We start from the raw sequence: 26,230 nt of genomic DNA, 5'->3' as shown, positions 1-26,230 counted from the left end.
TGCGCGGGCCCCGCCCGTTCCGGCGCGCCGCGGACGCGCTTCCCGGGGCGGGCCGGGGCGGCCGGGGGCTGCGCAGAGCTCCGTGCCCCACGCTCGCTGTCGGGGCGGAGGGAGCTGAGCGCGGCCGCGGCGCCGCTGCAGAGCCCCGCGCCAGCCCGAGCGGCTGCCCTGCATGAGCCCCTGCGCACCCGGCCCCTGGCGCTCGCAGCCGCTCCCGGAGGCGGGGCACCGTGGGCACGGGGAACTGACGTGAGCCCCGCCGCGGCGGCCCCGGAGGCGAGGAGGGGCGCAGGGACGGGGGACGCTCGGTTAGCGGCATTAACTCGGCTGCCGAGGGGGGTGCGCTGGGGTGGCGGGACCGGCGGGTCGGGTCTCCATGGTCCCCGCGGTCTCCATGGCAGCGGCGGGCGCATGACGCGCCCAGGGGCGGTGCCAGCGCCGGCAGCGCCTCGGCGGGGCCGCGGGAACGCGGAGCGGCCGCGGTGGGGTCGGGTGAGCGCGGGCGGTGGGCGAGGGCGTGGATAGGGATAGGGGAAAGGAGAGGGACTGGGGGCTGCAGCCGTCGGTGGAGCGCCTCGGGTCTGCTGCCTTCCCGGGCCCGCTGCGGCGCCGCGCCCACCGCCCTCCTTGCCGGCGGCCCCGGTTCCGGCCTGGCTCGTCATCCCGCCCCCGGCCCCGCTCCGCCGCCGCAGCTCCGGTTGTGCCGCGCTCCCGACGCACCGCCTCCGCTGCCCCCGGGGCCGCGCCCGGGCCGAGCAGCCCCCGAGAAGGGCGAGGCCGCTGCTGCCTCGGGAGCCGAGGCACAGCACGGGTAGTGCTTAGCAAAAAAATTATTGTTTAATGCCTTGAACTGCTTTTTGGGCCAAGCTTCAGGGGTTGTCGCCTGGCTGGCGACTTTGAAGTCGCTAGACTGAGTAAAAATAATAAAGCAGTTCTCTTTTTGCCTGTTGCTATCAGTTTCTGTCTTTGCCAAGCGATGGTCTTTGGTGTACTGTGTTGAAATGTGCGTGACCAGGGCCCATAGGCTTGGTGCTTTACAGCCAAAGTGCAGCCATGGAAGGCCTTTGGAGGAATGTAGGATTCCAGAGGCAGGGAATCTGAGCCATTTGGCTCTCTGGTTTATCTAGAGGTTTAGCTGGTTTCTCATCGCTTCTTTAGTGAGGTAACATTGAAAATTGCATAGCCCTCGGGTTGGGCTCTGTTATCTCCTACCCTTTCATGCTGCTTGGCCAAGGGATGTGTCTTCTCTGCCCACCTGTCCCATTAGTCCCTCTGCCGACGTCACTTCCAACTTTAGCTTGGCCAGTTGGTACCATCTGGGGACTTGCTGAGGACTGCCAAGGGTGTTTTGTTGCATCTACAGGTTTCAGAAGCTGCTATTCAGTTGTTGACTGGGGGATTCTACCAGGCAGCTTTTCTTTTTCAGGGAATGTTCTTTCATCCTCCTCATTTTCATTCTGTGTGCAGCACACTTTGTTCTCTATCTGTGATGAAAAGAAGATTGAGTTTGTGAATAGGGAAATTCTGCTTAAAATACTCTAGTTGTTTTAGCTTGGAGCTTCTCAGAAGTCTTTTGAATAGTGTGGTTTTAGTGGCTTTGCTGATTTTTCCTTGCCCTGCAGCTACCCCTGCACCACTGCTTTGTATGACAGATCTCACTCTGCAGAAGCAGACTGAATTAATTTTTGATGGATTTTAGCCTTGCTTCTGTCTCCCTTTACAAAACTGTGAGAAACTGTTTACATGCTGTTGAGAAGAATGTGCTGTGAGAGCATGCACATAAGTGACTGACTGATAATCACAATTATGCAACATCATGGTCTGTGCTTCTTCACAAGAGCTTCTGAAGTCATTTTATCAGCTCTATGACTGTTGCACTGCAAAATATCCATTGTAGAACCAAACATCTTGACACCCCTCTTGTCTGCAGACATGCAGTGAAATCTTTTCAAAGCGTGCTTTTGGCAGACAACTTCATGTTAAGAGGCTGACCTGAAGTACCCTTTGTATTTGTAGTCCAGTCTTCCTTGTTCTCTTCTGGAAAGCTGCTTCTCCTTAGCCATTGATCTGTGTTGGTCCTTCAAACCATTGTTTGCCCAAGACTGTTCTAAAGAGTTTCCTGCCTTTTTAAATGTTTAATTCCTACTTCTCTGGGTTCTCCTTTAGCCAAGTCACTTTGGTGTTCAAATCTCTGCCTTGATAGATATCTCTGTGGTTTCTGCTCTGTGGTGCTGCTGTGCAAAAAAAAAAAAAAAAAAATCAGTCTTGAAGCTCTGTTTCTTTCATTGTGTATTTGCTGTGCCTTGAATATTGATTGGAATAGGGAACATGGTTGCCAGTCATGAGTGGGTGCTCATTTATGGAAGAAATTTGGGGCAGAAATAAGTCTTAAATATCATGGTGAGTTACTTTGAGTTTGTATGCAGCTGAGAGCTTTTTTTTTTTTGGAGATATCAAAGTAGGGCAATACAACTTTGTTGGTCCCTGGTTTTGGTGGTGAGGATATCAGGGGAGCTGCAGGTAGAGTGCATGACCTTTAGGTGCTGTGTGCCTCTGCAGTACTTCTTTGGGGATGAAACTCCTGTTTCATGAACCTCCTGTTTCATTTATATGGTTCTTAGGGATGTGGTTTTGTGGTGGACTTGGCAGTGTTATATTTGTGGTTGGACTTCATGATCTAAAGGGTATTTTCCAACCTAACTGTTCTATGATTTCTGCAGGATTTCCCCTCATAGCAGTGCTTCTGTTTTAATGGGCACTTTCCCTCTCTGAATGAGGCCTGTTCTTTGTGTGGGAAAAGACAAGTTAGAGATTTGTAAATGCTTCTACCTCTAGTAATCTGGATGTCTTTGTTTTGGCATATAAGGTGCTGTATTTCCTTATACTTTTCAGTAGCAACTTGCCACTTGCAATACAAATAAAAGACTATGACTGTACTGCAAGTGGCTGAAGGGAGAAGTGGTAATTAGATGCTAATTACTCATGCAAAATTACTCATGGGTAAATTAGTTTTAAAAGTTGCAAATTCAGTTCTTAATACTCTGGGAGTAATCTTTGAGCCTTGTCTCTTCACTGTGTATTTGCTGTGCCTTGAACACTGAATGGATTTAGATATTTTGTGGTTCAGAATTGGCTCGCTCGTGGGAGAGGTAATTACCTGTTCAGTTATTACAGGCTGGTAACTGGGGATGTTGTGTGTGTGCTTTTGCACAGGACTAACGTTTCTCAGGATTTCAGGTTTAGGCCATCATAGCCTTTAATTGCTGGAGAACAGTGAGTGGAAATCACACACCATTTGGGAACTGCCTGCCTGTTTCTAGATTTAATACATAGAAAGCTGTATATCCTGCAGGTCTGGGGGTGTCATACAAATTGGGCTCTTTGGGGAGTACTGGTTGTATATTGGTAGTTACCCTCATTTGTGCCCCAAGTCTGCTGCTTTTCCAAGGCCAGCTAATGTGTGCTGCTTATCTGAAAGGCTGGAGATGTTGTTTTGAACCTAACTTGACTGGCACTTTTCTGCATGAGATGTGTTTAGTCTTAAAGCCATTTTATGAGTTTTAAGAAAATGCAAGCCATTCTTGTGATTGGTGCTCAAACAGAAAGAGAAGGCCAGGAGTACTGACGTGTAGCCATCTCTGTCAGTTGGGGTAGACTTTCCAGAATATCATGAAATTCTGAATCTGGGTGGCCAGATACTTCCCAAGGGGTGGAGTGGTAAAGTGGACCAAATCTGGCTGTCATAAGAGTGCAGGAAGTCATGCAGTCCAATTTTCTGGGCACAAATGACTGACTACTGACTGGGGCCAAACCCTGAACACAAGCTTATGCTCTGAAAGGCAGATAAAGGAGTGAAAAGTAGACTTCCAGAGGAAGTGTTGAGTTACCTTATTTTCTGTGATGGATGCTCATGTTTTGGATTTATGATGTTGCAGGAAGGGAATAAGATAAAGCTAGCTGCTGCTGCTTTGCCTAAAAGCCTGTTCGAGTATCCTGAGTGGATCAAGTTATCTGAGATATTTGGATGGGGCATCCAGTAAACACCAGCCCATGGGAGGCAGGCAACCTGGGCAGTCTGTTCCTGCTCTCACTCACAGACTGCAGCTGAGCCTAGGGAACTGCTGCTTTAGTAGCTGCAAACGGAGCTGCTAGTACAGACAGTGGGTGGCAGATGGGGCTTTGCTGATCAGTCATCCTCCTCCTTGTGAGTGCCCCAGCAAGTTCTCAGAAGTATATCTGGGTGATGAGGTTGGGCATACAATTTCACAACATGCTCTTTCTGTGAGGCCTTGATCACTGGTAATACTGGATGTTTCCTATCAGGCCCAGGAAACCTCGTCTTAGGTGTTTTGAAGCTTGGTGTTAGATCCAATGTAGCAAGTGAAATAGCTTTCAGAGAAGATGCTCACTATCCTTTCTCTTAACAGGTGTGGAGGTGTATGCTGCTGTAAAGGCACCTGGAGGAGTCTGGAGCAATGCCACCACCTTCAGACATTGTGAAAGTGGCTGTTGAGTGGCCAGGTGCCAATGCCCAGCTGCTGGAAATAGATCAGGTGAGACATGGTAACCAGGTGGGGGAGGAAAGGCACCCCAGCGTTGATACTGGAATGTGGGAAGCATAGAAATGGGCAGTATTCCTTTCTGGTTGAGAGGAACACGACTACTGAGGACTCTCTTTCTGTTCTAGAAAAGGCCTCTTGCATCCATCATCAAGGAGGTCTGTGATGGGTGAGTAGTTCTCTGGGAACCCTTGTGGAGAAAGTCTGTCCTGCTGACACATCTTGCTGGGTTACTGTGGAAGTCTGCTGCTTGTTAATGTGCTGCTAGCACAGTCTGTGCTGCCTGCTGCCAGTTTTGGCCATGGAATGGGCTGGGGTTTAAATTGTGAAGAAAAGGATCTCCTTTGAAAAAAGGAGCTCCTTGAAAATGAGGGCCTTCCTTTTTATTCCAGTTCTAAGTGTATGCATTTTTATGCCCTAGGGTCAGTGTCTCTGAGGATTGGCCCATCCTGCAGTTCTTGAAGTGTAGGCCTATTCAGATGTTCCATGGAGTTTAGAGTAGGCTGAAGTCCCACATTCTCCTCAAGAGAGGTTCTCTCTCCTCTTTGGGAGGCCTAATTTCCCCCTGCTAAAGCTTTGCTTGAAAGTTCTTTTGCACCTTCCTGGGATCAAGCTCTACTTCCTAATTGAGAGCCAGAAGAAAGAGGAGGAAGAAGCTTAATGTATCCTTCTTCTTCCTCTGCCAGGTGGTCGTTGCCAAACCCTGAGTATTACACGCTGCGTTATGCTGATGGTCCTCAGCTGTACATCACAGAGCAGGTCAGTGTGAGAGGCAGCAGTTTGTTGATGTCCTGGGTGAGAGTGCAGAATGCCTTGGACTAGAGTCATAGAACAATGCTGGCACTAATCCTTGAGGAGCAGCATCTCTGCTCTCAGAGAGACTCAGACTCAAATGGTGCCGTTCAGCTGAGGAGCTTTGCACTGCTCCCCTTGCATGCCTGTAGGTGTGGTACCCTCAGTAGGGTTGTGTGGCATGGGAGCCTCTTTACTTGTGCATACAGATCGGTGCTGTAGATCTGGTTGGGTTCTTTCCCCCCCCACTTTTTCACAGTTTGTTTTCTTTCAGACTCGCTGTGACATCAAGAATGGAACGATCCTACAGCTGGCAGTCTCCCCGGTAAACGCTTCCTCACCTCCCTCTTTCTCAGTAACTCTCCTTGGATGACAGGCTGTTTCTTGCCTCTTGGCTTTTCTTTCTCCTTCTCCCCAAATTGCAGGGGGGTTGCCTTTGTTGTGGGCCATTCCACACAGTGAGGCACACACTCCTTGTTTTCCATCCTGGCTGTGGTGTGTGTCTTTCCTTTGGATGCTCTGGCCTTTTATAGGACTTTCTGTAAATAAATCCAGTCTACAGTTTTAATGCATCTCCCAGATTAGGATGTTGTGAAACACCTGACAAATGCATTCTCAGTATGAGTGCACTTGGCATGGTCAGTCAGAAAGCAGCAGTTCCAGTGACTGAATGCAAAAAATTAATATAACGACAAATTTGATGAAGAGGAGGTTGTTCCTGCTGAAGTGTTGCTCTTGTGACCTCAAAAGTCATCTTTTGCAGCTTTCGTTTTATTTAAATTCTTAAACTTTTTTGTGCAAGTGGCATAGAGCTGAGGGTGAGTAGAACTGGGAGAAGGTACTTGGACAAGAGGGAATTAAGAGGGTATTATTGATCTGAGTCTGAGAAATCTTACAGAATGTCTTGTGGATACACAAAATGTGCTCGTGCTTCTCTTTGAATTTATGAGACTTTTTATTAATACTGTATTTCTTTAATGGTGTTGCTGCATATTTCTATACCCACCTCCACTCACCTCAGTGAGGAGAAAAACAGGCATTTGCTCTAATATATAAAATAGCATTTTACCTCCTGCTTGGCTGTAACTGTTGCTGAGAGAAGCCTTTTTTTAGTCTGTCTTAGACTTGCTGACTGCAGCTACTGAATGTGACTTTGCTGGTATCTTTATCCTGGCTCTGCTCTCCCTGTCCACCCATGGGCTTCTGACAGAATGCTGATGCTGGCAGGACTCAGACTGCAGGTGACTGGTCTGTAACTGGCACCATCCCTCTTTCCTGGCAGTCTAGGGCAGCTCGCCAGCTGATGGAGAGGATCCAGTCGCACAGCATGGAAGCCCGGCTGGATGCCATGAAGGAACTGGCGAAACTTTCAGCAGACGTCACCTTTGCCACAGAGTTCATCAACATGGAAGGGATTACAGTGTTGACACGGCTTGTGGAGAGTGGGACCAAGCTTCTATCCCAGTAAGTTTCCTTTATTCCAGGACTCTGGAAGAAGGCCTCGAATAAGGGGCTCATTTTGCTTGCTGAAGTGGCGTTAAGCAACCAACTTTATAGCAAATGTTGATCTGTGGAGCAAAGTCTTTCTAGTCATTTGCTAAACCTCATGAGGCAGCAGAGGAGACAGTCACAATCTGATCTGGAAGTTTCCTCAAGCACGTTCACAGTGAACTATGATGCAAATAATTCACTTATATTTCCTGCTGTAGTTGTTATGTTTCATTGAAAGTACTTCTAAAGTCTTGATAATTTATTGTCATAACATTTATAGCTTTTTTTACATATTAGCAACTAAGGTGTTTTTGGCATTTTTTGCAATCTTTCCCTCAGTTTCCTTTATCCTTCTGTCTTGTGGTTATGTATTAAATTTTCCACAATTCATGCTGTGCTTTTCATTTTATTTCAAGTCAGGTCCCAATGTTTAGAGAAGGACAATTAACTTTCCTTAGTTTTTCTTCTGATATGAAAACATATTTGTTCCTTTGACTAGCCAAGTACTGATCCAGGTGGTTGTGAGTCTCTGGTGGCAGGACTAGGCACTTACTGCTGCTAATTTTAATTTGTGCTTGTAACCAGGAAAAAATACCTTTTTAGTCTGTCTTGGACTTGCTGACTGCAGCTACTGAATGTGACTTTGCTGGTATCTCTACCCTAGCTCTGCTCTCCTTTCCATAAATAAATATAAATATTTAAATAAAATAAATTTTATATTTAATAAATATATTAAATATATAATAAATAAAATAAATAAAATACCTTTCCACAAAGCAGTAAAATTATCTGCATAAATGTATACACTTTATTGCTCCCCCAGGTGCCAAACTGTTTTATTAGGAGAACGTGGTGACGTTTTTCTCTTACCCAGCTTATCTAGCTTGAGCAGGCTTTTTTTTCTTGCCAGCAGATCTCTTGTAACTGAATTCTTCAATTTCTCAGTTACAGTGAGATGTTGGCTTTCACCCTGACTGCCTTCTTGGAGCTCATGGACCACGGTATTGTCTCCTGGGACATGGTCTCAATAACCTTCATCAAACAGGTGAGTTTGGGTGGAGGGGGCGAGTGGATACTATTTCTTTTCATGCTTTAATGCATCTTTCAGGACAAGCAAAAGACTCTGAGAAGCCAAGTACTCTCTGAGAACACAGTGCACTCCTCTTTCTGAGCCCTGTCTCACTCACCACAAGGCCTCCTGGATGGGCACCAGCTGACCTGCTGGTTCCTGTGTTTTTAGATTGCAGGGTACGTGAGTCAGCCCATGGTGGATGTGTCCATCCTGCAGCGGTCCCTGGCCATCCTGGAGAGCATGGTGCTCAACAGCCAGACTCTGTACCAGAAGATTGCAGAGGAGATAACCGTGGGACAGCTCATTTCTCACCTGCAAGTGTGAGTGTCCACCCAGCAATGATGTGATTTACACCCATTTTTTGACTGCTTGTTTATTTTAAAATACATCACTTTACATTTGAAACACTTAAAGATGATATTTTTTAAGCATTACCAATATGACAACTTACTTGACCTTTAAGATTGCTAATGGATTTTTTTTAAAAAGTGAGATCCTATAAAAATATGTTCTGTGTTCTGGAAGCACTTGGGCACATGAGTCTTGAACAAAGATATTTAGCTTAAAATAACTGCCCAAGTGTGTTCAGTGCTAGGACCAAACCTGCATTTCACTAAACTTCCCAAAGGTTCTTCATCCAGCTGTCTGTCACTTTTACCCCTCCTTAAATTGTCTCCACTAGAAGCCAAGAGCTCTTCATCTTCAGGGTTTTGTCCTGCATACTGAGGCAGAAAACAATTGCTTTTCTTGCTTGAAGGGAATAAAAATTTGCTTCATCTCCTTCCTCTCTTTCCAAACAAACTGGCAAATTAATATCTGTCTCTTAGGGCTGTTTGTCGTGGTCAGTTCTACTCTTCCATATAAAAAACCAGCATGTAATTGTTAGAGTTTGAGTAGGTTGGGTTTTCAAGCCTTTTAATTCTGAACATGTGGAAAAGCACTATTTGTACTTTTCACTCCTTAATCAGTGAACAGTAGGTTAACAAAATTATAGGGCAAACAAAGTATTGCATCAATGTCACTGTGTGCTTGGAATGTTTATACATTTGAATTTGGTTAACAGAAAAGCTGAACAAGTTCTCCTGAACACTCCAGCAGCTTTGTTCTGCAAAGAGTATATGTTCTTTCAGCTTTATTATTTTGGATTTAGTCAAACACAGATTTGGTCCCAACATTGAACACACTTGTGCAGTTTTTTTAAGCAAATTATCTTTGTTCAAGACACAAACTTGTGTGCTTAAGTGCTTCCAGAACACATTTGGTCACTTAAGAAAGCATCTATGCAGGGAATATTTTGAAAAGGGAGGTGGAGGGTGAGTCAGGATTTGCTGGTGGTTTTCTTGGCAAGACCATCAGGAGGGAACAGTTCATAACAGAGGATATGTTCTGGAAGAACATGACCATGGAAACAAGTCCAAAGGAGATGAGTTAGAAGAGGACAAACTAACCTAAAAATTGTTCTGCTTTGTCAAAAAGCAAGCAGTGTGATGAAAAGAGCAACAACCCTGAAAAGGAGAGCAAAATGAATGACAGACTTCAGAGACCTGTGCAGCTCAGAGGCCCAAGAAAAACCTAGGATGATGCATGGAGATTTGCATGTTTGAAGTACAGCAGATTGACCAAAATGAAAAAAAAAAGGAAGGGAGCAATAGAAGAAAGAATATGGTCGTTATCCAGAGATATGTCAAAGTGAGGAAAATAGGTATTTAAGCTGAAAGAAGTATTGGGTTTAGATCTTTTATAAAAAATTTATTTCTACATGTGTAGTTAAATAAAAAAAATATTTTTAAAAGAGGTATATTCATGCACAAAAGTTTGTTTAGGTGATACACTGGGCTTCTGTTCATCAGAAGAGGTTGATGCAAGAGTGCACTGGGTCTGGCTGAGATGAAGTTCACTTCCCCAGAACAGCCCTCACACTGCTGTACTGTGCCCTGAGAGCTGAAAATGTGTTGATAAAAACCCCAGTGTTTTGGCTGCTGCTGAGCAGTGCTCCAGCATCAGAACTGTCTCTCCAATGTTTCCTCCCCTCACCCAGTACCCTGGAGGGTGGGCAAGATCTTGGGAGGGGGCATAGCCAGGCCAGCTGACCCAAACTGACCTTATGACATCTGCTCAGTAATAAAAGCTAAGAGAAAGGAGGGATGAGGGGCATTTGTTACTGTGACATTTGTCTTCCAAAGCAACTGCTGTCTGTACTGAAGCCCTGCTTCCCAGGAAGTGGCTGGACATCACCTGCTAATGGGAAGTAGAGAATAAATCTTTTGTTTTCCATTGCTTTCATGCACAGCCTTTACTTATGCTTTATTAAGCTGCCTTTTTTGAGTTTTTCCCATCCTGTTTTCTCCCCTGCCTTGTCCTGCTGAAGAGGGGAGGGATAGAGTGGCTTGGAAGGTGCCTGGTGTCCAGCCAAGGTGTACTACCAGAAAGAGAGTATTGCAAGAAACAAACCTGGATTTGATAGAATATCAGGATGAGGGCAGAATAATATCATTGGCATTTAGAAGCCTAGTTTTGTGCTGTTTTGAACATGGCAGTTGAAACCACATGCTGTGTGTGACCTAGGATGGAGCTAAGCACCCTTTACCTGAAGAAATTCTTCAGTGAAGCATTCTTTCCCCTTAGGTCCATTTGCTTTTGGTGGCTTCCATTGGCATAGGGGAGAAAAATTACTTGCTCCATACAAGTTTCAGGCTGTATCCATGTGGCAGACTGTACTATAACTAAGTTTTACAGAGATAGTTTCAGCACTGGAAACAAACTGGCAGTGCTGGGCTGCAGTCTGCTCTGTCTTCCGGATAATGGACCTGTCAGTCACGAACTTCTCTCAGGTTTTTGCAAGCCTTTTGAAGAGTTGGGAATCATGAGCATAGCTTACATGAGTCCTGCTTGTCTGTTGAAAATGCAAGACAGCTGTAATCAGTGTTCTCATGGTGCAGGTAAAGCACCAAGCTGTAATACTCTATACTGCCTGTTGCCTTACAAAGCCTCCCTTTTTTGTTCTGCAGCTCAAACCAAGAGATTCAGACATATGCCATTGCCTTGATCAATGCCCTCTTCCTGAAGGCACCTGAGGACAAGAGACAGGTTTGTTCTTGCTTTTTGACTTTAAACCTGAATAATGGTTGCTGCCTGGCTGTTTATGCCTCAGAAATCATATTGTCTGGGCAAGGTAGACCTCAGACCTTGCCAAGAACTTGAGTGGCTGTTTCAGTACGGCAACAGAGGAGAAAAAGTGCCATCCCATTAATGATGTGTCCTGGAGCACACATCTATATTTAGGAGATGCTCAGAAAGGATTCTGAAAGACCTTCAGAGACAGAAAGTAATCTTCCAGACAGCATGGGAAGTTTTTTTAAGTTAATTATGTATGGGAGAGGTAGGCTGGGTAGACTCCTTGGGGCTGTATGTACTTAAAAAAAGAAACACCCCACCTCTTTCTCCCCCAAAAAGGGACCTTTCTTAAGTCATAGGGGGATATTCCTGCTGGCAAATGTGAGAAATGAAACACTGTCCTGCTCTGAGGAAACTCCCAAGATCTCAGCTACCTGTAAGATGTGCATATGTGTGTATTGTGTAGCTTTGCTGTGTTAAGTCTTTCTTCTCTAGTGCCCTGTTTGTTGCCTTATTCCTGGACTCCAAGCTAAATCCTGTCTGCTTCTCTTTGTGCCTTTTTTTGCTTTCTGCCAGCAGGACAAGCTGCTTAACCCACTAGACCTGCCCATCACTGTAAGTAACTCAAGCCTGGGGGCTGGTCATGTAGGGGAACTAGGCATGTTAGCTTTTCTCTAGCTATGCCTCCTTGTATCCCAGGGATGATGCCCACAGGCCTCAGAGAGTGGATGAACCTAGGGAGAAGGGCGGGAGGACTCCTGGGGATGCACTCAGACTGTGGAGGGGAGAAGAATCAGTAGCAGGAGAAACCCCGAATGACTTATTGTGCACACAAGGTCATACAGATGGTCATAAAAGGAAACTGATACTGCAAGACTGACCAGGTGAACCAATTGTAGAACTGGAACCAGTCCTTTAGCAATCTGAATCTCCTTAAACTTATTGCAGCATGAGTTTACACCCCAAATCTCACTTGTGTTAATGACAGTTTCATATCCAGCTGCATCCTTCTAAAGATAGAGCTGTTTGTCTGTGAAGAGCAGTCACGAAACTTGATGCTGACTTGGGAATAGAGCATAAATTCTGCCTAATTTGACTTCTCCCTTATGAGAATTGTAGTGTAAGAATATTTTTTTCCCTGTACTAACTCCAGGGAAGTCATCACTCTTGTTAATAGGTTGATTTGGAACTTTCTGTATTGAGATACTGGTACGTTTTTTGGTTTTCTGCATGGCACAGAGAATGTTCCACTTTTTTTGAGGATGCAGCGCCTTCAGAGTGGAAACTGCCATCTCAGTAAATGTTACATAATTTCTAAACTTAATGGATATGCTTAATACATGAAAATAAGAAAAATTATACTCCTCTGTTGGTAATTCAGCAAAGATAGTAGACTTCATAGCAAACAAAATTTCAAGGGATCTTTCATTTGTTTTCCCCTCCCTTGAACACAATCCAAATGACCACAGAGGGTCATGAAGTTGATAAGGGACTTGGAGTATCTTCTGTACAAATGGAGCCTGAGAGATTTGGGATTGCTTAGCCTCAAGAAGAGAAGGTTCAGGGAGGTCTTATGTGTTTAAATATCTGATGGAAGGGAATAAAAAAGAGGGAGCCTGACTTCTCTCAGTTGTGCCTACTGACAGGACAGGACGCAGTGGGCACAGCTTAAAACCCAGGAAATTCTACATGAACACGTGCACAGACACACAACATAAATATGAGAGTGGTCAAACACTGGAACAGGTTACCCAGAGAGATTATGGAGTTTCATCTGTGGAGATACTAAAAACCTGGCTGGACAGTCCTGGGCAACCAGATCTGTCTGATGTTGCTTGAATCAGCAGAGTTGGACTAGATGATCTCAAGACATTTCTTTCAGCATAAATCATTCTGTGTTCTGTGACCATCAAGCAGCACAGTGGGCCTTAGAGATCCCTTAGCAGTGGTTAGACTGTGTGTGTACTCATGCTTCTTTCTATGCTGTTTAGAATTGTTTAATTGTCTTTGTCCTTCCCACTTCTTATCTGCTTCAGTCACCTGTTAACTCCATCCCATGTACAAACCAATTCCTTCAGAGAAAGGATTCTTTGTGTTGCATGCATGAGCAAATCCTAACAACAGAGCCATGTCCTATTCTCAGTGCTACATCTCACAAATAGTAGTAGAAAATAATGACTCAGAGGGCAGTGTGTTCTCTCTGAAAACACCTCCTACTTCATCTAGATGCTCCTTAGATACCTTCCACTCAAGCACTGACTCACTTTGGTTGTAACATGAGTGCTGCTGAACTCACAGCCATTACGGCTTGGCTGTCAGTCACTGTCTTGGTTTAGGAGGTTTCTGTCTGGATCAAAACTCATAACAGGGACTTGGAACAAGGTTAATGCACACATTTTACCAGACTTCTTACTCTGTCAAGAGTGATGTTGATATGAGCAGTTGAAAAGTCTTGGATTGCTCATCATGTACAGCTGATTGAGTGCAATTGTCTGAGACTCCACATCTGCTCCCAATTCTCAATCTGCACTGCACAGGAATGTGAAGAGATCTCAGACTGTCAGTTCTTTTGGACTTCTTCCAGATGATACAATGCCCAACAGATTTTTCTTATCCAAAAGAGTTTGCTTGTAGCAGCAAACTCATGGTAATATTCAACTTGACATTAGCACTTGTGCCATTCTCCTAGCAGGGGTAGTGAGGTCACTGTTACATTGGCCAGTGCATCTTCACAATTTACAAGGAAAGCACAGGTTCGGTTTTTGCAGGTGCGTGTATAATTGCTGCTGGAACTGATGGCATCTTGCATCTGCTGTGACTGTCATCATGACTTGATGTTTGGGAAACCCTCTTCACTTAGAGAAGGAAGCCATGCAGTCAAGAGGGAAAGTGGAAGCTTTCCTCTAAGCATGAAAATTACTAGCCTGTATTTTTGTAAACTGAAATGCTTCTGCAAATTGTCCTTAAGCTGACTTCTGAACATCTCTTTAGAGATGGATAAAGGAAATAAATTTCAGGGGGAGAGTTTTTGAGAGGGAGGAGGCCTGAAACCTGCATCTCATAGTCCTTGTTATCTTGGGTGTTTTGCCTTGGTGTAGGAAGCCATGAAATGCTAATTGGAGGAAGATCTTGTAGATGGCAGGTTTTTCCTGCACAGCCCACTGTATATCTCCTAATAGTGAAGTACCATTTGATGTCCAACATTAAGCTAAATTTGCTTCTGTGCTTTGATTTTATGCTAGTGCCTTTCTCCACACTAGTGATGTTCTGTCGGGGAGCCATCTATGAGTTGTGGTAATTTGCCATGGTAAATTGACAGTCTGTAGAAAAGCACTTCGTTGTGTGCCAATGCTGTCTCCAATTCATGGGCTTCCTTCATTTTCTCCTTTCTACACGGTGTGGGCTTTCTGTTTATATTTCACTCATGTTATTTCATCTTTAAATTCCACAACAGGAAATGGCTAATGCATTTGCCCAGAAGCACCTGAGGTCTATAATCCTAAATGTAAGTATGTCTGGAATGACAGAGTGCTTCCTGATGTCCTCTCAATGAAGGTTTCACTTATGCATAGTGTAAATTCTGCTGCCCTCAGGGCACTTTCAGAAAAGGGACTCTTTCAAAGGCAAAACTTGTTCAAAAGGGAGTTATCAGGATGCTGCTTTCTGCTCTTACAGAGCATTATAATTATGCTTCTGGTGGAGTATGGAGGTTAAACAACTCAATCTTCATATAGAGAGATGTACATGCAGTCTGGCATATGCCTAGGGCTAATACCTCAGCTTTTATTTGCATTCTCTTAATTTCTATCCTCTCCTTTATTTTGCAGCATGTGATCAGAGGAAACCGCCCCATTAAAACGGAAATGGCACATCAGCTCTACGTCCTACAGGTCCTGACCTTTAATCTCCTGGAAGAGAGAATGATGACCAAGATGGATCCCAATGATCAGGTCACTATTAGAGCTGAATAAGATCTGATAGAATGGAATAGACAAGGGGCCTTATTCCTGAGCTCCCTAGCACTATTTGCAGTAGATGGTACATAAAGGTTCAGACTCACCCCTCACATTGTAAACCTTAGGATTAGGGTATGCTCATGACCATCCCACTGCATGCTGTGGGACTTGGAGATGTAAGTGGGCACTGAAAGTCATATATTCCTTTCTTGACCGGTGTGATGCCAGCTATCAAACCAGTTACTTTGCCTCTATGGAAGGCACATCATTTTATCCATTTCCTTGCAGTATAGGAGGAAAAGTGGGCATTTTTAAGGTGTCTACTACTCAGCTGTATTGCAGTCTTTAATGAGAAATGCCATAGCATTATCTGAATGCCTAGAAATTGCCTGTAACTAAACTTACAGTTAAAGAAAAATGCATACAAATATTTTGCATTACCCACTGTACTGAAACTTGCCATTTTGAAATGGATTGCCTCTTTGTGCGTAGTATTTATGACCTTTGGCATCTCTCTCTGTTCATTGTGTGAGCTCTGAAGAGAGATGCAGGACTGTGTTATGTGAAAATACTGCTGTAGTGATTGATCACGTTACCATTTCCCTGCCTTCTGTCCTTCAGGCACAGAGAGACATCATCTTTGAGTTGAGAAGAATTGCATTTGATGCAGAGTCTGACAGCAACACTGTCCCTGGCGGTGGAACAGAGAAACGCAAAGCCATGTACACCAAGGACTACAAGATGCTGGGATTCACTGTATGTATCTAGAGAGCGACTGTAAACCTTGGGAAGGCAATCTAAGCAATCTCCATCAGAGTTGTGGGGAAATAAGGAACAGAAATAGCTGTTTCCTTTACTGTACTTCAGCATCTGAGTTTAGAGATTGTTACGCTTCTGGGGAAGATCATTATGAACTTGCTGATGGGTTAAATGCCAAGGTTCATTAGGTGTTCTCTGGAGGTATTTCCTTAGCATAGGTGCATTTCCTTACTATAGTATGAAGAACTTGGAATCAACCTCTCCTCTAGAAAGTTTGGATAGCACTGTCAGCAGGTGTCTCTTGGATAGATGTGAGGGAGTGCTTGATAGACAGGTGGTTTAAAATTAATTCAGAAAAGGTTCTCACACAATTTCTTTGAGTTAATTTGTTTGGATTCTTTCTACACACTCTTTTCACAGAATCACATCAATCCAGCCATGGATTTTACACAGACTCCTCCTGGGATGCTGGCATTGGACAACATGCTTTACTTAGCCAAATTTCATCAGGACACCTATATCAGGGTATGTAAAGCTGCTGATTTTTAGAGATGCCAACACCCCAGCAGCTCTTCTTAGTGTGTGTGGCATCCTGTTCTTGTAGATTGTTCTGGAGAACAGCAGTCGAGAAGATAAACACGAGTGTCCCTTTGGGCGCAGTGCCATTGAGCTCACCAGGATGCTCTGTGAGATCCTACAAGTTGGGGAACTCCGTAAGTACCATTTATTACCCAGCTTTACAGGTTGCTGGGCTGATGCTTCTAGAAACCAATATTCATAAGCATTTGTACCTTGATCTCACTTCTGCCATGTAAGGACAGGGGGAGCTTGGAGTTGGCACTGTTGGTGTCCCAGTGATAATACCGCTATTGAAATAAAGTAAGAAATTTTGGTGTGTGTTCAGTGGTTCTCCTGAAAAACTGATACAAGCAGAAAGCTTCAACTTCCCAGAGCTTCAGGAGGGTGCTGCATAAAAAAATTAGTCTTGAAACCATGTACTTGGGAAAAGTTTATTTGTTCTGACAGTCTCGGAACAGTGTTCTGAGAAAATTAACCACTGTAAGAAATTCCCCCAGAGGAAGGTGAGGGGGGGGGGACCAGGATGAAAAGGGCATGAGTGTTTTGGGGGACCAGGATGAAAAGGGCATGAGTCACAGAGGTTTGCATGGTGAAGTGTGGGGATAGTTGCTGTCATCAATAAACTATCTATGGGATGACAAAGTATTGAACTGTCTTAATCTCTTGGACTAGGTACTGTTGCACACCATTGGGTGTCTGTCACTGTAGTGGATTTTAGTTACTCCTAGTACCTTTTGTCCAGTACGCTTACCTGGTTGTGGTTTGTTTCTTTCTGAAGCCAATGAAGGCCGGAACGACTATCACCCCATGTTTTTCACCCATGACCGTGCATTTGAGGAGCTGTTTGCCATCTGTATCCAGCTGTTGAACAAGACCTGGAAAGAAATGAGGGCGACAGCAGAAGATTTTAATAAGGTCAGGGTGGAGAAGAGATATTTTTGTAAAATCTTTTGTAGATCAGCACATGTTCACTCAGCCTGTACATTTGGTTAAAGAGTAAGACGCAGAAGATGTGACGGGATTGATATGGGCTGTAAAGGAGGATGACTCAACTTTTATTTGGTATGACCTGAGGTCATTCTTGGTTCTTCTGGATCTTCAAAGTCACTAGTACACGGATACTCCTGGCCCGTTATCCCATATCAGTTCTTTGCTGCCACTGAGCTGTGCCCTGATTCTCTGCTGCCACTAAGCAGCAGTAACGTGACTTCGTTTTCTTCCTGTACCACCTCTTTAGGTTATGCAGGTCGTTAGGGAACAGATCACACGGGCTCTCCCCTCTAAACCAAACTCCTTGGACCAGTTCAAGAGCAAATTGCGCAGCCTGAGCTATTCTGAGATTCTGCGGCTACGCCAGTCGGAGAGAATGAGCCAAGATGACTTCCAGTCTCCACCTATTGTGTATGTGCCTAACAAAAACAATTGCCTTCTATCCTTGCCATTATCTCCATTTTCTGCTTATTCTTTAATATTTGACTGCCAGGGAGCTGAGAGAGAAAATCCAGCCTGAGATCTTGGAGCTGATAAAGCAACAGCGCCTGAACAGGCTTTGTGAGGGAAGTAGCTTTAGAAAAATTGGAAATCGCAGAAGACAAGGTGAGGTGACAGTGTCTACTGTATTTTTTCATGTGAAGAACTGTAGCAAATAAGATCTAATTAATTAATCTGTCGGCACGAATGTTGCCAGAAAGAAAAGCTGGTTACTTGGGCTGTCCATGTCAGCCAGTAGTTTGGGATGGCACAGATGTGTATTTCTAAGAATACAGCCAACCCCTCACAAATAAGAAGCTGTGCTGAGGAACTGGGCCAGCAGGTGGATTGGGTGGAGAGGCTGTAATGTAGTGGCTGTGAGACCTTATGTGAATGATCTTGCTCAGCTTACTGTACTTGGTGTGTGTTCCAGAAAGATTCTGGTATTGTCGCCTGGCTCTGAATCACAAGGTGCTACACTATGGAGATCTGGAAGATAATGCCCAGGGGGAAGTGACCTTTGAATCTCTACAAGAAAAAAGTGAGTCCTGATTACAGGCTGTGCACTCTTCTGTGCTCTGCTGTCTAGAGGCTGAGTATAATCCTAGATAAAGATGAAAGAGCTATGGCCAAAGCCCTGACTGAGGGGATACCAACTTCTGGTCATTGCCCAAATTTTTCCATTCTTGGAATTGCTTGGTATTTCTTTTTTAATAGCCAGCTGCAGGGATGTGTTACTGATAATGTGTTTTGGAAAACTGCACTAAGGAGCTAAAAAACCAAAGTGTTCTGTTGCAAAGACAAGACAAAGTTCTGTCTTTTCCTGGTTAGGATTGCTTGTTTGGGAGTTTCACTTTTTCACTGTTAGTTCCAGTTGCAGACATCAAAGCCATTGTCACAGGGAAGGATTGTCCACATATGAAGGAGAAAAGTGCACTGAAACAGAATAAGGTAAGTGTTCCCTTTTTGCTGTCATTAGTATCTCATGCTGCAGTGTTTAAGACTGAAAGCAAGCAACAGGAGTGAATGATCTCCGCTGCAGGTGTGTTGTGTACAAACCCCATGTCCTGTCTGGGCCCTTTCCTAGTATTGCTTTGTGACTGCAAGGAGCTTGTGAGCATGGTGTGATTGTGCTGTAGTCTCTTCAGAATTGCTCAGAATACCAATATGGGAAAGTGAGCTGAGCTGCAGCAAGGCAGCTCTCTCAGGGAGGCAGGCAGAAGGTGCTGCCATGTTTTGTTGAGTTGGTGAATGAAAGATTCTTTTCCATTTAGGAAGTGTTAGAATTGGCCTTCTCCATATTATATGATCCCGATGAGACCTTGAACTTCATTGCACCTAATAAATATGAGGTAAGGAACATAGTGGTTAAGCAGTAGAATATATAGCAATTAACTTCAGAGATTAAGGATTGGTTGCTTCTCATTAGAGACTCAAGCAGGATGTCTCTCACCAGGTTCATTCTTAGCATATGTTGGTGATGCTTAGTATGAATCATCTTTTTTTTTTTCCCTCAGTTATCTTTTTCATTTAAAAAGAAAAAAAAATCCCACACTAATTTCCCCTAGTCTGGACTGCTACATTTTTTCTTCCTATGATGCCTGGAAAAGGTTTACTTTTTTCATTTGTTATGCCACAGTGGAAACTCCTGTCCCTCTACTAGAGCCATGGGTTCACGCTTTCCTCTAGGCTTGTAACTTCTGTTGGAAATCTCTGTGGGTGCTGTTTTGGGGTTAAGGCTGGGATTTTTTCCCTACATATTAACTCCCTCCAGTGTTTCCTGTCATGAAGTTCTCTGATTTTTGCATGGATGGAAAAAGATTCAACATAAGGTATCACTTATGCCTGGAGCCGTGAATTACCCCTTCTTTTCCACAGTACTGTATCTGGATTGATGGGCTTAATGCTCTCTTGGGGAAGGACATGTCCAGTGAGCTGACCAAGAGTGACCTGGACACGCTGCTGAGCATGGAAATGAAGCTGAGGCTCCTGGACTTGGAGAACATCCAGATCCCCGAAGCGCCGCCGCCGATCCCCAAGGAGCCGAGCAGCTACGACTTCGTGTACCACTACGGCTGAGCGCCCCGCGCTGCCGCCGGCGCCTGCACCGAGCCCGCTCGGGCCGTGCGGCCGGGGCCGCCGCCTGCTGCCGTGCCGCGGGCCCGGGCCGGGGGCCCCGGCGCCGCCCGCCTTTTGTATCGGTTCCAATAATAACCAGTAGCGCTCCTCGCCGCCGCCGCCTCCGCCTCTTTCCGCCCTGCGCGGAGCGTCACCGCTGCGCGCCCGCCCCGCTCAGGCACCGTCGCTCGTTCCCCCGCCCCGCCGGGCGACGTCACCGGCGGCCCCGCTTCCCCCGCCGCCACGGCCCGCTCAGCATCGCGGCCCCCCCGCCCTGCCCTGCTGTGCCGTGCCCCGCCGCCGCGGCCCCCTCACCGGCATCTCCCCGTGCCCCCATCCTCGGTCCCTCCTGCTCCTCCCTCCCCGGCGCGGTGCCGGGCGCATGGCGGCGGGGGCGGGCGGCGCGGCCCTGGGGCGGGCGGCGCTGGCGGCGCCGCTGGTGCTGCTCTACTACGGCTTCTCCATCGGCATCACCTTCTACAACAAGTGGCTCATGAAGGTGCGGGGTGGCGGGGCGGTGCGGGGTGGCGGCGGCGGGAGGGCGGCGGCGGTGACAGCGGCTGTCGGTCCCGCAGAGCTTCCCGTTCCCGCTGCTGGTTACGCTGCTGCACCTGCTGCTCATCTTCGCTCTCGCGGCGCTCGCCCGCGCCCTGGCGCGCTGCCGCTCCGGGCGGCCGCGGGCAGCGCTGTCCTGGGCCGACTGCCTCCGCCGGGCCGCCCCCGCAGGTACGGCCGGGACCGGGAGGGGACGGGGCCGGGGCGGCGAAGCGGGAGCGGGCCATAAACTTGGGGCACAACGATATAAGAAAGACATTAAGCTGTTGGAGAGCATCCAGAGGAGAGCCACGAGGATGGTGATGAGAGTGGAGGGGAAGCCTTATGAGGAGCGGCTAAGGTCGCTTGGTGTGTTCAGTATGGAGAAGTGGAGACTGACGGGAGACCTCTTTGTGGTCTTCAGCATCCTTATGAGGGGAAGCAGAGGGGCAGGCACTGATCTCTTCACTCTCGTGACCAGTGAAAGGACCCAAGTAAACATACGAAGCTGAATCAGAGGAGAGGTTTAGGTTGGATGTTAGGAAAAGGTTTTCACCCAGAAGGTAGTTGAGCACTGGAACAGGCTCCCCAGGGCAGTGGTCAGAGCACTAAGGCTGACTGAGTTCAAGAAGTATTTGGACAATGCTCTCAGGCACAGTGTGGGATTCTTGGGGTGTCCTGTGCAGGGCCAGGAGTTGGACTCAATGATCCTGATGGGTCCATTCCAACACAGCATGTTCTATGATTCTGTGAGGTTGCTCGGGCGGTGCCCATGGCACTCTGGCCGCTTCCAGAGCCATTTGTCTGCCTGAGGTGCTCAGAGCCAATTCCCTGGGACGGGGTGAGCCGTGGGATGCAGCTCTCGCTCCTGCCCCTGTGTTTCCCTACCAGGTGCAGGGCAGGTGTAGATGCAACTTAAAGATTCAGCCTGAGACCTACTACCTTCATTGCTCATTACAAAGATGTGTGAGAATAGGGGGAGGCCACACAGAATGTGTCTTTCTGAAGGAGCCACTGGCACATGAGAACAAACAATGAGAACCTTCTTCAGTACCGTGATAAGTTGTCTCTGCAAGTAGCATTTTCTTTCTAACACTGGTATCAAGCCATGCTTACGTTTATGTTAACTCAGCATCTTTCTCAGGTTGGAGCCTGGTAGAGAATTCCTCATTCATGGTACACAGAACTGTACCTGAGGCCAAGAAGTGAAGCTCCTACTTGGAGCATGGAACTGTAACTACTTTTGCAGTTCTTTGGCTGTGTGTTGTATTGGCTCCCACAGAACAGCATCTGGTCTATGATCTCTGGCAAGGTTTGCAATACCTCATACAACATGCCCCATGGTTTCTTGAAAAATGCTTCCTCCACATCTGCGGTAATTTCACCTTTCAGCATAGCCTGCCCTTGGATCAGTAACACTGTTTCCTGTGGTAGGAAACTTATCTAGAAGGGAGAACAGACTGTACCGAAAGCTGCATCAGGATTAGGGCTGTGTGCAGATAATTGTTGCTTCTTCAGGTTTCTTGCAGTGGCCCTCGGACTTACCATGCTCTGATACATTCAAGAAAGATTTTATGCAAAACTGCAATCACTTTCAGTCACCAGGAGGGCAAGAGTTATTTCTGGCTTTTTTGTAATGCATGTTGAGTGAGAGCAATGCTGAGCCAAACTTGACTCACAGGGAACAGGACAGAAACATAAAGAGCTAAGAATATGAGTTATGTTGATTCTAAAGAGTTAACTTGAGGAAAGCTTTTTTTTTTCCCCCTGGTTCTGCTCTGCTCTCTATGTTCATGGCCATGAAGCAGGGTTTTGTGGTGGGCTTGTTTAATGTCATGGAAGGAAGACAGTTAACTTCAGGACTTTTTCATTGATTCTTTAGCTCTGTCAACTTCCTTGGATATTGGGCTGAGTAACTGGAGCTTCCTGTACGTCACTGTCTCCCTGTGAGTACAAACACCACGTTCCCTGGGAGCCTCTGGTGGGGTTTGGAGAGTGCTTTGCCAGGGTCTGTTTCTTGAATAGGTGTTTGATGGGTGGGGTCAGCATGCAGGGTCTGTGATAGTTTGCTCATAGCAATGTAGAAATGGGTGATCTGATTCCTAATAATACTTTGATGGGAAGAGCTACACTGAAGGAGTCTGACAGTGTATTTTGGTCCTTACAGCTACACGATGACCAAATCCTCTGCCATTCTCTTCATCCTGCTTTTTTCACTGCTCTTCAAGCTGGAGGAAATGGTAAGGGTCCCACACAATGCTTTAGGGAGGGAGGTCAGACCCAGGAAAATAGGCAGTGCATGCACAAGAAACGTGTAAGTAGAGGAATGATGCAATTATGTGGGTGAATCTGAAAGGAAGGAGGTGCCTGTGTCTGTCGTGTTTGCTCTCCTGCAGAGAGTGACGTTGCTGCTGGTGGTTCTGCTCATCGCTGGGGGACTCTTCATGTTCACCTACAAGTCCACACAGTTCAACGCACAGGGGTTTGTGCTGGTGCTCTGTGCCTCTTTCCTGGGGGGCATTCGCTGGACTCTCACGCAGATACTGATGCAGAAGGCTGAACTGGGTATGCAGGGTGTTAGGAGGGGGTGGTGGTGCTGGTAACAGGGAGGGGAATAAGGAGAGGTGATAGCCCTTGCTGCAGAAACAAAACATCTCATGTAAGGGAAGGTGTTTGAAACCTTGGGCACGGGATATCTGTTGATGGGTAATGAAGGTGGCTTGGTGTCTGCAGCAGCACAGGTGTGGGCATCACAAATAAGGTGTTATGTCCAAGAATGGTGCTAATAAAGGCTCTGGGAGCTGTGTTATTCCCTGGCTTGTTGCTACCTGGTCTGTTACTGATTCTCCTCTTTCAGGGCTCCAGAATCCCATTGATATCATGTTTCACCTGCAGCCGCTCATGTTCCTGGGGCTCTTCCCACTCTTTGTGGTGTTTGAGGGTGCGTGAGTTAATTAGAGAAAGCAGGGGTAGCTTTATGGAGTGGTTGGGAGATTGTGTAGCAGTTTGTTGTTTGAGATAATTCACTCAGATAAGTGAACAGCTATGAACTCTGCAAAGTAGTTAGAGACCTGGGTTTATCTTATGCTGGCAGGATTTTAAAGAGTGCATAGAAGTAGTTGCCTGCCACACTTGTGGAAGTAAGGGCTGTGAAGAACTGGCTCCACATCCTCATGATACTGGAATGTGAGCAGCCTACCCCCTCAATCTTATTGAGAGGAATCCTGGGAGGTGGGAATGGTATTCTGCTACTCATTGTCTTGTTCCTAGGCCTGCCTTTGTCCATATCAGAGAAGCTCTTCCGTTTCCATGAAGCAGGAATGCTGTTCTCTCTGGTAGGGAAGCTGTTCTTGGGTGGAATTCTTGCCTTTGGTCTAGGCTTTTCTGAGTTCCTCTTGGTTTCCAGAACATCTAGCCTCACCCTTTCCATTGCTGGCATTTTTAAGGTAAGGCATGGTTCCTGTGCTAATACTAGAAGGCAAGTACTGAGTCATCCCTATTGGGCTTTATATGGTGGGAGCTTCCTTAGATCCTTAGGAATCATTGCTTGTTATTTTTGTTCTCCTTGCACAGGAGCTTGATGCTTTGCCTTGCAGTCTCTGCAGTGAAGTCTCTTGGTCCCTGACAGCAAAGGGCCAGAGACTAGTGGCTGTACTATAAAAAATACCATTAATGATCAAAGTTTGTTGGAATGTGGGATAGACTAAAACACATGGCCCTCATGAGTAGCAGATGGTGTGGAAGAAAGGAGGGCTAAGAAGGGCAAGCTCTTGCATCAGACCTGCATGTGACCAAACCACTGGTGTGAGCTGTCTCTGTAACCTAGTTTGGCACATCCTCCCCTCCTCAGAGGGGTCCAGCACACATACTTTTGAGCTGAACTGTGATATGTGAAATTGCTCTGATCCAGAAGTTGCAAGATTCCTCTGTAACTGAGCTATGCAGTCAGATGACTTAAAATCCCACATCCCAGTTTGACAGGTTGTTTGTTTCTAGAAACTGTTTTTAGAACTCTGTGCGCATGAAAGAATATGCTGATAGAAATTTAGCAGCCTGACATCTTGATCTAGGCTTCAGCTGTAAAATGTCTCGTGCATATCTGCTCAGGTCTTGCCCTGCCACTTGTCATGGTTTTTTGTTTCCACAGGAAATCTGCATTTTATTCCTTGCCACACATTTACTGGGAGACCACCTCAGTCTCTTGAACTGGCTGGGCTTTGCTGTCTGCCTGTCGGGCATCTCCCTTCACATTGTTCTCAAAGCCATGAATTCCAAAGGTGATTGTTTTAAATCACTTTCTCTTTCTTTGTAGGCTTTCTCATTGCTTCACTAGGAGCTGTGTCTGGTTCCAGCTCTTTGACAGCGCCAGGTTTGGTGTGAACGCCAGCAAGATTGTCACTAAACAGGCTGTCTGCATGCAGGTGACAAAGCACTGGAGCCACACAAAGAGGCCAGCTCTGACCCTGACCTGGAGCTGCTGCTGCGCCACCCTGAACATGCTGAGGAAGAGGTTGTTGAAACCCCACAACAGCACTGACTGAACATGAAGCACAAAGCCACCTGCTCTGTTCTTACCAAACCTGCCTGACAGCTATCCAGGAGGAAGGTCCAAAAGATTCTTTGACCACGCAGAGCAGAGCCAGGGCCTGGTGAGAGAATTCTGCTGTTTTGCTACAGTGTGGATCTGTAGATGCTGCACAAGAAACAGGCAATATCCCTTTCGCAGGAACTTGGAAGACAAGCCCTGGTTCAGTGGATGTAGAATGGCGTGATGAGACAGGGAAAAGCTGTAAAAAGTCTATTAGGGGATCCTGAAGGCTGTTTACTGAGAGTGTAGACCATGAGCTGTAGAATGAGCATGGACATGTCTGGACTGCAGGCTGAGTGGTTCAGGGATGATTTTACTGCTGTTTAGGTTTTGACTGCAAAGGAGAAGGTAGATACACCTTCTCTTTTTTTTTTTTTAATGTTTCTGCAAATTAGGAACTTCCATCCTGGTGGGATCACATGACTGTATAAATCCATAGAGTTGTCCCAGTGAGAAAGAGCCTTTGTGCCTGGTGACCTCCATGTTCTGTGTGCATAGTAAGGACAGAATTAAATGTTGATATTTGGGACCAATTGAACATGATGAACATTTCCAGATGATGTTGGTCGGAGGGAAGACAGGGATGCAAGAGTACTTCCGGTGCTATAGGCCAAGAGGAGAATGAGCAGTGTCACAGGAGATCTAATGAGCAATAAGCTTATCAGAAAGTATGTGGGGTTTTGAGGGGGGGATTTTTTGCTTTTTAAATAAAGTGTTTTTCTGATTTGCTTTCGTCTGTACATTCTGTACCTATGCTTCATCAAGCAGAGGTCATTTGTCTTCTCAACTCCTTTCCTTTGAGTCCTGCACTGACCTTGCTACTGCATGCCCATAAGGCCTGGCACACAAAACACTAGCCCAGCTATCACTGATCTCTGGAATTAGGGAGATGTTCCTGCAGCCTCTCATATTTATGCCAGCCAAGAGAACTTACTGACTGGTCTGTCTTCATGCACTATATCCTAAGAAGACTTTTAGTATTGTGGCTTTTTGTAAGAATCTTATCTCTTTGCCTCATTTGATTGGACCAGGTAGTGCTGCAGTCCAGGAAGGGGGAATAGCAGGGTTCAAGATGTCATTTTCGTTGCTGCTAAGCCTCAAGTGGTGTTGGGCAGGGGGCTGGTTTTTTGCATGGCAGAATTTCCACATCTTTCAAAGTTTGGTTCAGTGCTAGCTTTTGTAGTTTTTGGAGTGGAAA

General features: G+C 46.1%; 2 protein-coding genes across 11 annotated transcripts; both read left to right on the top strand.

The window, feature by feature from the left end:
• Positions 1-37: 37 nt before the first annotated feature.
• Positions 38-20,024, top strand: ELMO2 (engulfment and cell motility 2). Of its 6 annotated transcripts, none has more exons than XM_042049138.1 (22): positions 38-308; positions 4,428-4,553; positions 4,688-4,728; positions 5,246-5,318; positions 5,626-5,676; positions 6,634-6,815; positions 7,788-7,887; positions 8,083-8,234; positions 10,923-11,001; positions 11,605-11,643; positions 14,483-14,533; positions 14,856-14,978; positions 15,606-15,740; positions 16,164-16,268; positions 16,348-16,456; positions 17,101-17,237; positions 17,560-17,723; positions 17,806-17,918; positions 18,226-18,333; positions 18,661-18,743; positions 19,067-19,144; positions 19,671-20,024. In XM_042049138.1, exons 2-22 carry the CDS (start codon positions 4,476-4,478, stop codon positions 19,869-19,871), a joined length of 2,202 nt encoding a protein of 733 aa, XP_041905072.1. In that variant the 5' UTR covers positions 38-308; positions 4,428-4,475; the 3' UTR covers positions 19,872-20,024. The 6 variants fall into 6 exon arrangements, with proteins under 6 accessions (XP_041905072.1, XP_041905105.1, XP_041905089.1 ...); XM_042049171.1 differs by having other exon boundaries at positions 60-308; positions 18,667-18,743; XM_042049155.1 differs by having other exon boundaries at positions 61-249.
• Positions 20,025-20,119: 95 nt separating this feature from the next.
• SLC35C2 (solute carrier family 35 member C2) lies at positions 20,120-25,756 on the top strand. 5 transcript variants are annotated; one of them, XM_042049190.1, is made up of 9 exons: positions 20,120-20,409; positions 20,486-20,636; positions 22,327-22,390; positions 22,612-22,684; positions 22,841-23,009; positions 23,302-23,385; positions 23,715-23,779; positions 24,592-24,721; positions 24,866-25,756. In XM_042049190.1, exons 1-9 carry the CDS (start codon positions 20,293-20,295, stop codon positions 24,979-24,981), a joined length of 969 nt encoding a protein of 322 aa, XP_041905124.1. In that variant the 5' UTR covers positions 20,120-20,292; the 3' UTR covers positions 24,982-25,756. The 5 variants fall into 5 exon arrangements, with proteins under 5 accessions (XP_041905124.1, XP_041905113.1, XP_041905127.1 ...); XM_042049179.1 differs by having other exon boundaries at positions 23,715-23,890; XM_042049193.1 differs by lacking the exon at positions 23,302-23,385.
• The last annotated feature ends 474 nt before the right edge of the window (positions 25,757-26,230 follow it).

The sequence above is a fragment of the Corvus kubaryi genome, unplaced genomic scaffold (genome assembly GCF_017639235.1).
Source record: "Corvus kubaryi isolate FWS band 111438036 unplaced genomic scaffold, C.kubaryi_AGA036_p1.0 134, whole genome shotgun sequence".
Taxonomy (NCBI): Eukaryota; Metazoa; Chordata; class Aves; order Passeriformes; family Corvidae; genus Corvus; species Corvus kubaryi.
The sequence above is the reverse complement of the archived record's forward strand: the minus strand, read 5'-3'. Positions and strand labels throughout refer to the sequence as shown.

Excerpts from the sequence above, each read along its gene's own strand:
- ELMO2 (XM_042049138.1), top strand. The coding sequence starts at position 4,476 with ATGCCACCACCTTCAGACATTGTGAAAGTGGCTGTTGAGTGGCCAGGT. Across the intron at positions 7,888-8,082 it reads CAATAACCTTCATCAAACAG|ATTGCAGGGTACGTGAGTCA; the intron begins GTGAGTTTGGGT and ends CTGTGTTTTTAG. Across the intron at positions 14,534-14,855 it reads TGAGGTCTATAATCCTAAAT|CATGTGATCAGAGGAAACCG; the intron begins GTAAGTATGTCT and ends TTTATTTTGCAG.
- SLC35C2 (XM_042049179.1), top strand. The coding sequence starts at position 20,293 with ATGGCGGCGGGGGCGGGCGGCGCGGCCCTGGGGCGGGCGGCGCTGGCG. Across the intron at positions 23,386-23,714 it reads ACTCTTTGTGGTGTTTGAGG|GCCTGCCTTTGTCCATATCA; the intron begins GTGCGTGAGTTA and ends TCTTGTTCCTAG. Across the intron at positions 23,891-24,591 it reads CCATTGCTGGCATTTTTAAG|GAAATCTGCATTTTATTCCT; the intron begins GTAAGGCATGGT and ends TTGTTTCCACAG.